At 46.4% G+C, this 16,710-nt stretch overlaps 1 protein-coding gene across 6 annotated transcripts in view; it reads right to left on the bottom strand.

Moving 5' to 3' along the window:
* The window catches only part of PNPLA6 (patatin like phospholipase domain containing 6), a 324,399-nt gene that overhangs the window by 113,243 nt on the left and 194,446 nt on the right, over positions 1-16,710 (bottom strand). For all 6 annotated transcript variants that reach the window (XM_069231657.1, XM_069231658.1, XM_069231659.1 and 3 more), the window contains one exon: positions 12,078-12,194. In XM_069231657.1, the coding sequence (XP_069087758.1) occupies positions 12,078-12,194 (117 nt within the window). The remainder of the gene's footprint in view (positions 1-12,077; positions 12,195-16,710) is intronic.

Consider the following 16,710-nt stretch of genomic DNA (forward strand, 5'->3'; position numbering starts at 1 on the left):
CAAACACGAACTCCACAGCACCATAATGGCTACACTGAAAACTGGGAAGTTTGGTATCAAACTTCTCAGCACAATAAATGCACACTGATGCCAGTGTACATTTTATTGTAAAATACACCACAGAGGGCACCTTAGAGGTGCCCCCTGAAACTTAACCGACTATCTGTGTAGGCTGACTAGTTTTAGCAGCCTGCCACAAACCGAGACATGTTGCTGGCCCCATGGGGAGAGTGCCTTTGTCACTCTGAGGCCAGTAACAAAGCCTGCACTGGGTGGAGATGCTAACACCTCCCCCAGGCAGGAATTGTCACACCTGGCGGTGAGCCTCAAAGGCTCACCTCCTTTGTGCCAACCCAGCAGGACACTCCAGCTAGTGGAGTTGCCCGCCCCCTCCGGCCAGGCCCCACTTTTGGTGGCAAGGCCGGAGAAAATAATGAGAAAAACAAGGAGGAGTCACTGGCCAGTCAGGACAGCCCCTAAGGTGTCCTGAGCTGAAGTGACTCTAACTTTTAGAAATCCTCCATCTTGCAGATGGAGGATTCCCCCAATAGGGTTAGGATTGTGACCCCCTCCCCTTGGGAGGAGGCACAAAGAGGGTGTACCCACCCTCAGGGCTAGTAGCCATTGGCTACTAACCCCCCAGACCTAAACACGCCCTTAAATTTAGTATTTAAGGGCTACCCTGAACCCTAGAAAATCAGATTCCTGCAACTACAAGAAGAAGGACTGCCTAGCTGAAAACCCCTGCAGAGGAAGACCAGAAGACGACAACTGCCTTGGCTCCAGAAACTCACCGGCCTGTCTCCTGCCTTCCAAAGATCCTGCTCCAGCGACGCCTTCCAAAGGGACCAGCGACCTCGACATCCTCTGAGGACTGCCCCTGCTTCGAAAAGACAAGAAACTCCCGAGGACAGCGGACCTGCTCCAAGAAAGGCTGCAACTTTGTTTCCAGCAGCCTTGAAAGAACCCTGCAAGCTCCCCGCAAGAAGCGTGAGACTTGCAACACTGCACCCGGCGACCCCGACTCGGCTGGTGGAGATCCAACACCTCAGGAGGGACCCCAGGACTACTCTGATACTGTGAGTACCAAAACCTGTCCCCCCTGAGTTCCCACAGCGCCGCCTGCAGAGGGAATCCCGAGGCTTCCCCTGACCGCGACTCTTTGAATCCAAAGTCCCGACGCCTGGGAGAGACCCTGCACCCGCAGCCCCCAGGACCTGAAGGACCGGACTTTCACTGGAGAAGTGACCCCCAGGAGTCCCTCTCCCTTGCCCAAGTGGAGGTTTCCCCGAGGAACCCCCCCCTTGCCTGCCTGCAGCGCTGAAGAGATCCCGAGATCTCTCATAGACTAACATTGCGAACCCGACGCCTGTTTCTACACTGCACCCGGCCGCCCCCGCGCTGCTGAGGGTGAAATTTCTGTGTGGACTTGTGTCCCCCCCGGTGCCCTACAAAACCCCCCTGGTCTGCCCTCCGAAGACGCGGGTACTTATCTGCAAGCAGACCGGAACCGGGGCACCCCCTTCTCTCCATTCTAGCCTATGTGTTTTGGGCACCACTTTGAACTCTGCACCTGACCGGCCCTGAGCTGCTGGTGTGGTGACTTTGGGGTTGCTCTGAACCCCCAACGGTGGGCTACCTTGGACCAAGAACTAAGCCCTGTAAGTGTCTTACTTACCTGGTTAACCTAACAAATACTTACCTCCCCTAGGAACTGTGAAAATTGCACTAAGTGTCCACTTTTAAAACAGCTATTTGTGAATAACGTGAAAAGTATACATGCAATTTTGATGATTTAAAGTTCCTAAAGTACTTACCTGCAATACCTTTCGAATGAGATATTACATGTAGAATTTGAACCTGTGGTTCTTAAAATAAACTAAGAAAAGATATTTTTCTATATAAAAACCTATTGGCTGGATTTGTCTCTGAGTGTGTGTACCTCATTTATTGTCTATGTGTATGTACAACAAATGCTTAACACTACTCCTTGGATAAGCCTACTGCTCGACCACACTACCACAAAATAGAGCATTAGTATTATCTCTTTTTGCCACTATCTTACCTCTAAGGGGAACCCTTGGACTCTGTGCATACTATTCCTTACTTTGAAATAGTGCATACAGAGCCAACTTCCTACATTGGTGGATCAGCGGTGGGGTACAAGACTTTGCATTTGCTGGACTACTCAGCCAATACCTGATCACACGACAAATTCCAAAATTGTCATTAGAAATTCATTTTTGCAATTTGAAATTTTTCTAAATTCTTAAAAGTCCTGCTAGGGCCTTGTGTGTTAAGTCCCTGTTTAGCATTGTCTTTTAGAGTTTAAAAGTTTGTTAAAAGTTTGAAATTAGATTCTAGAAACAGTTTTAGATTCTTTAAAAAGTATTCCAACTCTTAGCAGAATAATGTCTGATACAGAGATGCAGGTGGTGGAACTCGACACCACACCTTACCTCCATCTTAAGATGAGGGAGCTAAGGTCTCTCTGTAATATCAAAAAAATAACCATTGGCTCCAGACCTACCAAAATTCAGCTCCAGGAGCTGTTGGCAGAGTTTGAGAAAGCCAGCCCCTCTGATGATGACATCACAGAGGAAGAAATTAGTGACTTGGAGGCCAATGTCCCTCCTCCAGTCCTAAATAGGGAGAACAGGACCCCTCAAGTCCTGTCTCCAACTGTGTTAGTCAGAAATAGTGAGTCCCTCACAGGAGGGTCCCACATTTCTGAAATCACTGAGGATGCTCTCAGTGAAGATGACCTCCTGTTAGCCAGGATGGCCAAAAGATTGGCTTTAGAGAGACAGCTCCTAGCCATAGAAAGGGAAAGACAAGAGATGGGCCTAGGACCCATCAATGGTGGCAGCAATATAAATAGGGTCAGAGATTCTCCTGACATGTTAAAAATCCCCAAAGGGATTGTGACAAAATTTGAAGATGGTGATGACATCACCAAGTGGTTCACAGCTTTTGAGAGGGCTTGTGTAACCAGAAAAGTGAACAGATCTCACTGGGGTGCTCTCCTTTGGGAAATGTTCACTGGAAAGTGTAGGGATAGACTCCTCACACTCTCTGGAAAAGATGCAGAATCTTATGACCTCATGAAGGGTACCCTGATTGAGGGCTTTGGATTCTCCACTGAGGAGTACAGGATTAGGTTCAGGGGGGCTCAAAAATCCTCGAGCCAGACCTGGGTTGACTTTGTTGACTACTCAGTGAAAACACTAGATGGTTGGATTCAAGGCAGTGGTGTAAGTAATTATGATGGGCTGTACAATTTATTTGTGAAAGAACACCTGTTAAGTAATTGTTTCAATGATAAACTGCATCAGCATCTGGTAGACCTAGGACCAATTTCTCCCCAAGAATTGGGAAAGAAGGCGGACCATTGGGTCAAGACAAGGGTGTCCAAGACTTCAACAGGGGGTGACCAAAAGAAAGGGGTCACAAAGACTCCCCAGGGGAAGGGTGATGAGACAACCAAAACTAAAAATAGTAAAGAGTCTTCTACAGGCCCCCAAAAACCTGCACAGGAGGGTGGGCCCAGAGCCTCTTCACAAAACAATGGGTACAAGGGTAAAAACTTTGATCCCAAAAAGGCCTGGTGTCATAGCTGTAAACAGCATGGACACCAAACTGGAGACAAGGCCTGTCCCAAGAAAGGTTCCACTCCAAACTCCCATCCAGGTAACACTGGTATGGCTAGTCTCCAAGTGGGATCAACAGTGTGCCCAGAGCAAATCAGGGTCCACACTGAAGCTATTCTAGTTTCTGAGGGTGGGGTGGATTTAGCCACACTAGCTGTCTGGCCGCCTAACATGCAAAAATACAGACAGCAACTCTTAATTAATGGGACTAGAATAGAGGGCCTGAGGGATACAGGTGCCAGTGTCACCATGGTGACAGAGAAACTGGTTTCCCCTGGCCAATACCTGACTGGAAAAACTTACACAGTCACCAACGCTGACAATCAGAGAAAAGTACATCCCATGGCAATGGTTACTTTAGAATGGGGAGGGGTCAATGGCCTGAAACAGGTGGTGGTCTCCTCAAATATCCCAGTGGACTGTCTGCTTGGAAATGACCTGGAGTCCTCAGCATGGGCTGAGGTAGAACTAAAAACCCATGCAGCAATGCTGGGTATCCCTGAACTGGTGTGTGTGAAAACAAGAGCACAATGCAAGGCACGGGGTGAACAAGTAGAGCTGGAGTCTGGAAGAATGGCCCAGCCTACCAAGAGGAAAGGAAAGTCAGTTGGGAAACCAACTGCAACACAGCAAAAGAAAGGGAACCTCTCTTCTCAGGAAGAAGTTCTGCCCTCTGAGGGAACTGAGCCTTTGGAGCTTGAACCTTATCAGGTTGAGCTCTTGGGCCCAGGGGGACCCTCAAGGGAGGAGCTGTGTAAGGGACAAGAAACCTGTCCCTCTCTTGAAGGCCTTAGGCAGCAAGCTGCTGAAGAGTCCAAAGGCAAGAAAAATGGAACGCATAGGGTCTATTGGGAAGATGGACTCCTGTACACTGAGGCCAGAGACCCCAAACCTGGTGCCACTAGGAGAGTGGTAGTGCCTCAGCTGTTCAGGAAGTTCATCCTAACATTGGCCCATGACATTCCCCTTGCTGGACATTTGGGACAAACCAAGACGTGGGAGAGGTTAGTCAACCACTTCTACTGGCCCAATATGTCCAACATGGTTAAGGAGTTTTGCCTCTCCTGCCCCACCTGTCAAGCCAGTGGTAAGACAGGTGGGCATCCAAAGGCCCCCCTCATTCCACTTCCAGTGGTGGGGGTGCCCTTTGAAAGAGTGGGTGTGGACATAGTTGGTCCACTAGAACCTCCCACAGCCTCAGGAAATATGTATATCCTGGTAGTAGTGGATCATGCTACCAGGTATCCTGAAGCTATTCCCCTTAGGTCGACTACTGCCCCTGCAGTAGCCAAGGCCCTCATTGGTATCTTTACCAGAGTGGGTTTCCCTAAGGAGGTGGTGTCTGACAGAGGTACCAACTTCATGTCAGCATACCTAAAGCACATGTGGAATGAGTGTGGAGTGACTTATAAATTCACTACACCATACCATCCACAAACTAATGGCTTGGTTGAGAGATTCAACAAGACATTAAAAGGCATGATCATGGGGCTCCCAGAAAAACTCAAAAGGAGATGGGATGTCCTCTTGCCATGTCTGCTTTTCGCTTACAGAGAGGTGCCACAGAAGGGAGTAGGATTCTCACCCTTTGAACTTCTGTTTGGTCATCCTGTAAGGGGACCACTTGCCCTTGTTAAAGAAGGCTGGGAGAGACCTCTCCATGAGCCTAAACAGGACATAGTGGACTATGTACTTGGCCTTCGCTCTAGAATGGCAGAGTACATGGAAAAGGCAACCAAAAACCTTGAGGCCAGCCAACAGCTCCAGAAGTTTTGGTATGACCAAAAGGCTGCACTGATTGAGTTCCAACCAGGGCAGAAAGTCTGGGTTCTGGAGCCTGTGGCTCCCAGGGCACTCCAGGACAAATGGAGTGGCCCTTACCCAGTACTAGAAAGGAAGAGTCAGGTCACCTACCTGGTGGACCTGGGCACAAGCAGGAGCCCCAAGAGGGTGATCCATGTGAACCGCCTTAAGCTCTTCCATGACAGGGCTGATGTGAATCTGTTGATGGTAACAGATGAGGATCAGGAGGCAGAGAGTGAACCTCTCCCTGATCTTCTGTCATCAGACCCAAAAGATGGCACAGTAGATGGAGTGATCTACTCAGACACCCTCTCTGGCCAACAGCAAGCTGATTGTAGGAGAGTCCTACAACAGTTTCCTGAACTCTTCTCCTTAACCCCTGGTCAGACACACCTGTGTACCCATGATGTGGACACAGGAGACAGCATGCCTGTCAAGAACAAAATCTTTAGACAATCTGACCATGTTAAAGAAAGCATCAAGGTGGAAGTCCACAAGATGCTGGAATTGGGAGTAATTGAGCGCTCTGACAGCCCCTGGGCTAGCCCAGTGGTCTTAGTCCCCAAACCTCACACCAAAGATGGAAAGAAAGAGATGAGGTTTTGTGTGGACTACAGAGGGCTCAATTCTGTCACCAAGACAGATGCCCACCCAATTCCAAGAGCTGATGAGCTCATTGATAAATTAGGTGCTGCCAAATTTCTAAGTACCTTTGACTTGACAGCAGGGTACTGGCAAATAAAAATGGCACCTGGAGCAAAAGAAAAGACAGCATTCTCCACACCTGATGGGCATTATCAGTTTACTGTTATGCCCTTTGGTTTAAAGAATGCCCCTGCCACCTTCCAAAGGTTGGTGAATCAAGTCCTTGCTGGCTTGGAGTCCTTTAGCACAGCTTATCTCGATGATATTGCTGTCTTTAGCTCCACCTGGCAGGATCACCTGGTCCACCTGAGGAAGGTTTTGAAGGCTCTGCAATCTGCAGGCCTCTCTATCAAGGCATCCAAATGCCAGATAGGGCAGGGAACTGTGGTTTACTTGGGACACCTTGTAGGTGGAGGCCAAGTTCAGCCACTCCAACGCAAGATCCAGACTATTCTGGACTGGGTAGCTCCAAAAACCCAGACTCAAGTCAGGGCATTCCTTGGCTTGACTGGGTATTACAGGAGGTTTGTGAAGGGATATGGATCAATAGTGACAGCCCTCACTGAACTCACCTCCAAGAAAATGCCCAAGAAAGTGAACTGGACTGTAGAATGCCAACAGGCCTTTGACACCCTGAAACAAGCAATGTGCTCAGCACCAGTTCTAAAAGCTCCAGATTATTCTAAGCAGTTCATTGTGCAGACTGATGCCTCTGAACATGGGATAGGGGCAGTTTTGTCCCAAACAAATGATGATGGCCTTGACCAGCCTGTTGCTTTCATTAGCAGGAGGTTACTCCCCAGGGAGCAGCGTTGGAGTGCCATTGAGAGGGAGGCCTTTGCTGTGGTTTGGTCCCTGAAGAAGCTGAGACCATACCTCTTTGGGACTCACTTCCTAGTTCAAACTGACCACAGACCTCTCAAATGGCTGATGCAAATGAAAGGTGAAAATCCTAAACTGTTGAGGTGGTCCATCTCCCTACAGGGAATGGACTTTATAGTGGAACACAGACCTGGGACTGCCCATGCCAACGCAGATGGCCTTTCCAGGTTTTTCCACTTAGAAAATGAAGACTCTCTTGGGAAAGGTTAGTCTCATCCTCTTTCGTTTGGGGGGGGGTTGTGTAAGGAAATGCCTCCTTGGCATGGTTGCCCCCTGACTTTTTGCCTTTGCTGATGCTATGTTTACAATTGAAAGTGTGCTGAGGCCTGCTAACCAGGCCCCAGCACCAGTGTTCTTTCCCTAACCTGTACTTTTGTATCCACAATTGGCAGACCCTGGCATCCAGATAAGTCCCTTGTAACTGGTACTTCTAGTACCAAGGGCCCTGATGCCAAGGAAGGTCTCTAAGGGCTGCAGCATGTCTTATGCCACCCTGGAGACCTCTCACTCAGCACAGACACACTGCTTGCCAGCTTGTGTGTGCTAGTGAGGACAAAACGAGTAAGTCGACATGGCACTCCCCTCAGGGTGCCATGCCAGCCTCTCACTGCCTATGCAGTATAGGTAAGACACCCCTCTAGCAGGCCTTACAGCCCTAAGGCAGGGTGCACTATACCATAGGTGAGGGTACCAGTGCATGAGCATGGTACCCCTACAGTGTCTAAACAAAACCTTAGACATTGTAAGTGCAGGGTAGCCATAAGAGTATATGGTCTGGGAGTCTGTCAAACACGAACTCCACAGCACCATAATGGCTACACTGAAAACTGGGAAGTTTGGTATCAAACTTCTCAGCACAATAAATGCACACTGATGCCAGTGTACATTTTATTGTAAAATACACCACAGAGGGCACCTTAGAGGTGCCCCCTGAAACTTAACCGACTATCTGTGTAGGCTGACTAGTTTTAGCAGCCTGCCACAAACCGAGACATGTTGCTGGCCCCATGGGGAGAGTGCCTTTGTCACTCTGAGGCCAGTAACAAAGCCTGCACTGGGTGGAGATGCTAACACCTCCCCCAGGCAGGAATTGTCACACCTGGCGGTGAGCCTCAAAGGCTCACCTCCTTTGTGCCAACCCAGCAGGACACTCCAGCTAGTGGAGTTGCCCGCCCCCTCCGGCCAGGCCCCACTTTTGGCGGCAAGGCCGGAGAAAATAATGAGAAAAACAAGGAGGAGTCACTGGCCAGTCAGGACAGCCCCTAAGGTGTCCTGAGCTGAAGTGACTCTAACTTTTAGAAATCCTCCATCTTGCAGATGGAGGATTCCCCCAATAGGGTTAGGATTGTGACCCCCTCCCCTTGGGAGGAGGCACAAAGAGGGTGTACCCACCCTCAGGGCTAGTAGCCATTGGCTACTAACCCCCCAGACCTAAACACGCCCTTAAATTTAGTATTTAAGGGCTACCCTGAACCCTAGAAAATCAGATTCCTGCAACTACAAGAAGAAGGACTGCCTAGCTGAAAACCCCTGCAGAGGAAGACCAGAAGACGACAACTGCCTTGGCTCCAGAAACTCACCGGCCTGTCTCCTGCCTTCCAAAGATCCTGCTCCAGCGACGCCTTCCAAAGGGACCAGCGACCTCGACATCCTCTGAGGACTGCCCCTGCTTCGAAAAGACAAGAAACTCCCGAGGACAGCGGACCTGCTCCAAGAAAGGCTGCAACTTTGTTTCCAGCAGCCTTGAAAGAACCCTGCAAGCTCCCCGCAAGAAGCGTGAGACTTGCAACACTGCACCCGGCGACCCCGACTCGGCTGGTGGAGATCCAACACCTCAGGAGGGACCCCAGGACTACTCTGATACTGTGAGTTCCAAAACCTGTCCCCCCTGAGTTCCCACAGCGCCGCCTGCAGAGGGAATCCCGAGGCTTCCCCTGACCGCGACTCTTTGAATCCAAAGTCCCGACGCCTGGGAGAGACCCTGCACCCGCAGCCCCCAGGACCTGAAGGACCGGACTTTCACTGGAGAAGTGACCCCCAGGAGTCCCTCTCCCTTGCCCAAGTGGAGGTTTCCCCGAGGAACCCCCCCCTTGCCTGCCTGCAGCGCTGAAGAGATCCCGAGATCTCTCATAGACTAACATTGCGAACCCGACGCCTGTTTCTACACTGCACCCGGCCGCCCCCGCGCTGCTGAGGGTGAAATTTCTGTGTGGACTTGTGTCCCCCCCGGTGCCCTACAAAACCCCCCTGGTCTGCCCTCCGAAGACGCGGGTACTTACCTGCAAGCAGACCGGAACCGGGGCACCCCCTTCTCTCCATTCTAGCCTATGTGTTTTGGGCACCACTTTGAACTCTGCACCTGACCGGCCCTGAGCTGCTGGTGTGGTGACTTTGGGGTTGCTCTGAACCCCCAACGGTGGGCTACCTTGGACCAAGAACTAAGCCCTGTAAGTGTCTTACTTACCTGGTTAACCTAACAAATACTTACCTCCCCTAGGAACTGTGAAAATTGCACTAAGTGTCCACTTTTAAAACAGCTATTTGTGAATAACGTGAAAAGTATACATGCAATTTTGATGATTTAAAGTTCCTAAAGTACTTACCTGCAATACCTTTCGAATGAGATATTACATGTAGAATTTGAACCTGTGGTTCTTAAAATAAACTAAGAAAAGATATTTTTCTATATAAAAACCTATTGGCTGGATTTGTCTCTGAGTGTGTGTACCTCATTTATTGTCTATGTGTATGTACAACAAATGCTTAACACTACTCCTTGGATAAGCCTACTGCTCGACCACACTACCACAAAATAGAGCATTAGTATTATCTCTTTTTGCCACTATCTTACCTCTAAGGGGAACCCTTGGACTCTGTGCATACTATTCCTTACTTTGAAATAGTGCATACAGAGCCAACTTCCTACATTGAACATATGTGTTCATTACAGGGTTTCAAAGATCTTGGCCACGTTTAGAGATGGGACAACTGCTGGCTCAAGTACCCCCCTTTGTATATTTTATACAGCCTTATATATTTGGTATAAGTTAAGTCTGGTACTTCTGTGGGGCATGCAGCCTGACTTATCAAGATGTACCGGGGTGTGGACCATCTTGCTTAGTCTTGCCAATACCCTCTTCAAGACTTTCACCTCTATGTTAAGTAGGGAGTGTGTAGGAGCAACAGTCCTGTGGCTACTTTCCTCCATTAAGTATGGTCACAAATGAAGCAAGGCATAAATTGTAATGGAGCATACATTCGGATAGGCCTCTTGACACATTCGCTAGATTGCCAACTGGACCATGGGTCGGTTTTCCATGAAGTGAAGTTTTGTAGTGGTGTGCTGCTTGGATGTTAGCGCCTTGTCCTTCAAGTACCAAGTGTCCATTGCCCAACCTTTCCAAATCTTGGCTTCTCCACCTCTGAGCTCCATCCATAGTGGCGACTGATCTGAGATCCCTTGCACCAGAAATCTTGCCCTCTGAAATGAAACCTGCCTATGTAGATGTGCTGTGTAAGGCAGTAATTGATTAATTGGTACAGGAGAGGTTATTGTGTGCCTCAGAACAGGAAGTGTACTTTCTGTCTGTTTCGTGTTACAACCTCCGAATGTCAGTTAACCCCAATGCTTCAAACAATCGACTGAATGTCTCATCCCTCTTTGCTCCTGGCATCCGTCAATAGGATTTAATGGCAGTAGGCTGCAGTCCCCTACCAATTATAGAAGGTCGTCTAGAACCCCTGGTGGAGAAATCTGGACACAGTGTCTGAAAGTTTCTGCCCCATCTTTACACTAAAGTAACAGACAGTAGGTATGTATTATAACAGTCAGCCCTGAGACTTATTCCAACCAAGGCACTTGTTACAAGGTGAGAACAGAAAGGTGGGGGAGCTGAAAGTCTCCAGACAGAAGAAACCCAAAGAAAGATATGAAAACAAGGCTGGATATCCACTTAACTATGTATTAAAGTAGGGGGAGGTATTTGAGGGGAGAGGTAGTCCTTCAGGTCCTCTCCTTCACACCCAAAAGTCTGACCGATTAACAAGAATCCCTGGATTATTCTGGTACAGCTCTGTAATTCACATCTACTGTCCGGGCTCTCTCTGATCCTCCACTTGGATGTAACCAATACAAAAGGATTCCAATGACTATAGCCAGATATGTCCCAACACCTCTATACACCTAGAAAGGGGCACACATAAAACATTAAGATCCCACAAAGATGGGAGAAAGACCTGATTGCAGACGATTGGCAGATCAATTTTCAAACATGCCACAGAGACCACTATGCCACTCTCCCTGGCATGGGTCTGGCTTTGCAAACAAACAATATCTCTCTCACCACTGTCAGCCCTCTACAACCTGGCAGGCTGACAACTACAAGAGTCACCACTGTGAGAATCTCCAATGTACAATTCTTCTTTGCCCCAAAGACATCTAATAATTTAGACTGGGAGAAGGGGGCAGGCATACAAAACCACACAGTGAAAGCTATATACTCCTTATAACAGTGTCTGAATGGACAGTTTAATCTTGAACAAACACTGATATCATGTTTGCTAAAGGCAGACTCTGGGTGGCTGCATAAATATCTTTCTTAGCAATCTGGAAGTAACGCACTATACAGTAAGCAAAAGAAGCAATGGAATTCCCGAATAAAGGATAATGAACTTAAGTGGCTAAATTAAAACGTTTGTTTTACCCAAATAAAACTTGAGAAGTATTCTAACACCTAAACTATAAAGTTATTCTGCATTGGTAAAAGAGTTTGGAAAAACACAGACAGAACAATCTGCTGACTGACATGGAACTATAACAAGAGAGAATGATCAGTGTCTGGAAATACCTTGTATTGATGAAACACTAGATTTCGAGGGTGGATACTGATTGTAACCCACCTGTCCATCAAGGTGAGCAAATCTCCACATGGGATGACAGCAGCAATGAGCAGCATATACATAGCGCAGCAGAAAACAGCAGCAACAGCAACTAACACAAACACAACTTGGATATCTTTTCTCAAATCCAGTGGACCCAGACACATTGTTTCCTGAATGCTCTCATCTGCAAAATGTAAAAAAGTAAACTCTTCATACCTCAATCTGTTTATCCTGGAACACTTTATAAACACTTGCATTGAACGCAGATCCCGAGAACATGGAGGTGATTGGGTAGGTCAAGTCCAGGACGGTTCTGAAAACAGAGTTCATGTTCTGCAACAAGCAAAAGAATGGTAGCTGAAGAAGATCCATGGAGAGAGAAGTGAGGAGAGTTAAAGCATGTAAAGTATGCTAATTTAAAAAAAGGAATATTTCCAATCAGTAATTTAATTCAAGTATGTAGTCTGCTTGCTGTGGGATAACCATTAAATCACATATTTATGTACTTTCCAGCTCCCACATAGCACCTATGATCGTATAATAAAGGAAAATTACACCATCCAACAGCTTATATCCACCATAAAATAGCATTATCTTCTATTCTCTATCACATTGACTACTACTATGAAAACAGCATGCAGCATCATCTCCAATCACACAAAAGATATCCATCAATGTCCATTATAGTTAACGGTTTGTTGCAGACATCAATTTTACACTTGCAGGTCACTACATTCTAATTGCAGCAGAAACAATTGAGGCCTGAAATCTTAGAACACTGAAAAAGAAAGTTCTTCCATCTTGGATAATATACACTATAATTTCACTACATTTACAGCAGTGAGAACTATATTACTCATGAAATACCCAGCTACCTTACAAATAGCCAGAGACATCTTTTACAGTAAACCTAAATGGAGTCTATTTAACTAAATTGATCTGTTTCCCCTTCAAAAACTACACAGTAGGGCAAATCCTGACCCGATATGTATTTATTTGACAACTTATAAAACACAAAGCGAGACCAACAGGTATGCAGGCGCTTTACAAGATTAAAATAAGGAGGTGGTTATATGATTAGTTGGAGTTGTGGTCAAGGTGGAGAAAACTGGCAGGGTTAGAGTTTCCGAAATTGCTTGAACAGGCAAGTCTCGAGTTCCATGTAGATACAACAGCTCCTATGAAGGACTGTTTGCTGCAAAAGGCCTTCTTGCATTTTGGTACTTCCAAGACAAATGAGTCTTTGATGTGTATGCCTCTGGAGCCTCCTGAGAAGGTGAACAAATCTGAAAGGTACGGAGGGCAAAAACTATCGTTTTATCCCTGGCTCCTCCTCTCTTTTTTTGCTGCTCATCAGTGAGTTGAGACTTTTCTCTATTTCTTTTTAAGCCTTGCTACACAGTGTAACTGCATACGAATATTATGGTGTAAATATATTGGTATCGTTACCCTTTAAGGAATATGATTGCTTGTTTTCCTATCTGACCAAGCAGAGCTAACAAATTTACAAATGGCATTCCTGAAAGTAGCTTTTTTTAGGCGTAGACTGGATCCCAAAAGAGACACGCCAGTTGGAGAAGAATGGCAACTAAGAGCCCCTTAGGATGCTGATGACACATCCCAGGGCGGTGCTGATTACAATACAGATAGAAACTATGACACAGACTCTACAGGAATAGATATGGAGACAGAGTTGTAATGGGAGGTCCCTATTTGGCCGAATCACCATAAAATTGAGTCAGTGACTGTAAAGACCACCAATCTAGAAAGTACGATGGGAGATTGAGGGCGAGAAAGAATTTCTTAATCTTTGGCCTTCCAACCGGATGCTCCCTCAATGGGTGGTGCATTATTCCTTTAACAGATTATGTAATCTGTTGGATACAGACTTCCATAACTAGCGGAGAGCAGAATGTCCATTACTGGACATAGAGGCCAAATGTGCGGCAAATGTAGAGGATACAAAGCTGCTGACATGTATGCCCAAAAATGCCATGAATCCCAAAAGGGTAATTGACGAGGTAGGACGACCGTGTAAGGAGTGGCTGTTGGATGTCAGTGGTTTATTAGTGGAGATTCCGAACCTGGCTGAAGCAGCAAAAGAGACAGGGCATGTGGTCATCCCAGATAGTCTTCATTTTGGCCCCAGAGAACAGTTTGCTTTTAGACAATGAAAAGTATGTCTGGTCCAGGAAGAGAAAGAAGGATTTCTCTTGAAGACTGATACCAAACTGGTGAATATGGTGGTGACAGATTCAGGAGATGTAGCACAGGGACAGCTGTTTGCGACCCCTTTAAACAGGAGAAGACCAGATTATTGGTGAGAAACAACATTGGAAAAAGTGCAGTCATCACTGAAGAAAGTGCTCAGCCTCAGAATGTTTTTTGCACAGTTGATTTAGGCAAGCGCCTCTTGAACAGTCGTAATTTCTTTTCACAAATGACTCATGCATGATGGTCAACACAGTGGCAGGACAATCACTGCCAGTCACTCTGCTTCCGATCCAGGTGTAGAAAAGGTTCTGATAGACCATGGAGATAGGGCACACAATTCTCAACACAAAATTAATCAGGGGAGAGAAGGACTGCCAAGGTAGCTGTCTCTGGGACAGTTTGGCACTATTTATAGTACAATGGGAAGGAATATTGCATGGCACTTGACAAATGCAGACGGTAAGAGGTTTTCACTTACAGTTGTTAGCCCCTTTTTTCAAATGCCATATCTTTCCTGGCATAGATTGTTACAGGAGGCTCCCTTAAAGGTAAATGAGAAGGTATGAAAGCTTACTGCAAATGGATCAATCATGCCCATAGACTGTTCTGTAGGAGGCTTCCAAGAAGACCTCATCAGAGGTGAGTCCCTTCATCAATCTGAGGCGAAATGACTTAATGGCTAGTATATTGCATTTTCTAACTTAAGGGCATACGCTTGCTCAGAGATATTCAGTCAGGGAGCCTGGTTAGGGTGTCTAGATTTCAAAGTAAATTAAATCATAGTCTCAGTTTGAGAGCTGCATCAAATGTTTCTTCTTTCTGCATGAGAGACCCTAGGTGATTTTCAGTCTGCTTTTAGTCTCACTTTAGACCCATAGTGTCTTTGGAGCTATTGAGACTGGTAACAGCTTTTCTAAAGGTAAGAGGAATTTGGATGAATGCATACTTAGATGATACGTTCTTCACAGCACAGAAGGGATTGATGGTAGTTTGTCATGTGCAACCACACTCTTACACGATCTGGTGTTCGCCATCAATTTGGACACATTGGAAATGGCCCTGTTGCAGACAATACAGTCCCTGAGTTTCTCAGTGGGCTCAGTGGAGAAGGTTGTGCGATTGCCCAACAGTAAGAATGGAGAGATCAAGAAGGTCCTGGCAGGATTGGAGAGCTCACTGGGGGATTTAGCCAGGACTGTGAGCCACTTGTCCTCTTCTATACAAGCTATATTTCCTGGGCCATGGCATTACAAGGTATTGCAAAGGATGAAAATGTATCTTCTGTGCCAGGGCCTAATATATACAGATCGAGTTCCATGGTCAGAGGATGCCAGGGTGTAGCAAGACTGGTGCCTAGCCCATATGGAGGTCTGGAACGGCCAGACTATTTAAGGGGCAAAGGCAGAATTTGTAGTACAGTCCAACTCCACAGAGGGCTTGTGGTCAACTGAGGAATTAGAACTCCACATTAAATGTTTGAAGTTTGCAGTGGAGGTGTTCATCAAAGGCAAAGCCCAATGCTGGTCATTGCTCAGAATGGACAATATCTCAGCATTACGATATTCCAACCATTTCAGTGACACTATGTCCAGGGCCCTTGGAGAGTTAGCAAAAGGGTACTGGCATTTTTGCCTGGACCAACACATTTCTGTAATGGCAGAATATCTACAAGGGTTGATCATTCAAGACTGGCATTTGTGGTACTGGGTGATTAGAAGCCAGATTTGGACTTGGTGCAGGCATTGCAAACTCAGTGAGGGTGGTACCAAATGGATGTTGTTGTATTTAGGCTCAATTGTCAGTTTTACAGTTGAAAGCTACACGGAGATCCAATCACAAGATATGCTTTTTAGCAGTCAGTGTTTGAATTATCTATTTCCATTGTTCTGGATGATTCTTTGGACACTGAGACAATCTTGAAGGCAGTAATGGACTTGATTCTAGTCATGGCATGGTGGATACTGCACATGTGGTATCTGAATCTTCTTGAACTAACTGTGACTCGATACTGCTTTCTCTGCATCTGCGGGTTCTGACAAATTCCAAAGGAGATGGTCATCCACTTTTAGAACAAGGTCTATTAAGGTAAGTTGCATTAAGGATTTTAGGAAAAGGTGTGGCTTCAAAGGCCTTTTCAGACCATGATGATCAGCAAGAAAGCATAGGCATGATGGTTTAGCTGATGTATGAAACAGGATCTTCATTATCTATGCAGCTTGTTTTGTGGATGTGCTAAATACTCTTTCAGAGTTCAACCACAGAAGGCTTACAAAACAATGCACACCCACCAATCTGTTATTTCAGTGGGGGTTGCTTGGATTGACAAAGTGCCACAAGACACACATCATTCTGATTGCAGACTCCTGAAATGTGTAAAGATGCAGGAACCAACACAGCCATGGTAATCATTGTCAGAAGCAAGCAGAGTGTTTACAGTTACAGGATATCTGATTCACACAATGTATGTTACTAATCCAATACTATATATTGCTTTGAACATATGGCTCAATTTGCTTTTTTTATCTTTGTGCTCAGTGAGCCCCCAGTAAGCCCTATAAAATATACAAGAAACTAGGGACAGAAGTGCGCGAGGGACATTTAATAAGTAAGTTAGTAATAATGCACCAAGACTTCT

Source organism: Pleurodeles waltl, chromosome 4_2, assembly GCF_031143425.1.
Source record: "Pleurodeles waltl isolate 20211129_DDA chromosome 4_2, aPleWal1.hap1.20221129, whole genome shotgun sequence".
Lineage (NCBI taxonomy): Eukaryota > Metazoa > Chordata > Amphibia > Caudata > Salamandridae > Pleurodeles > Pleurodeles waltl.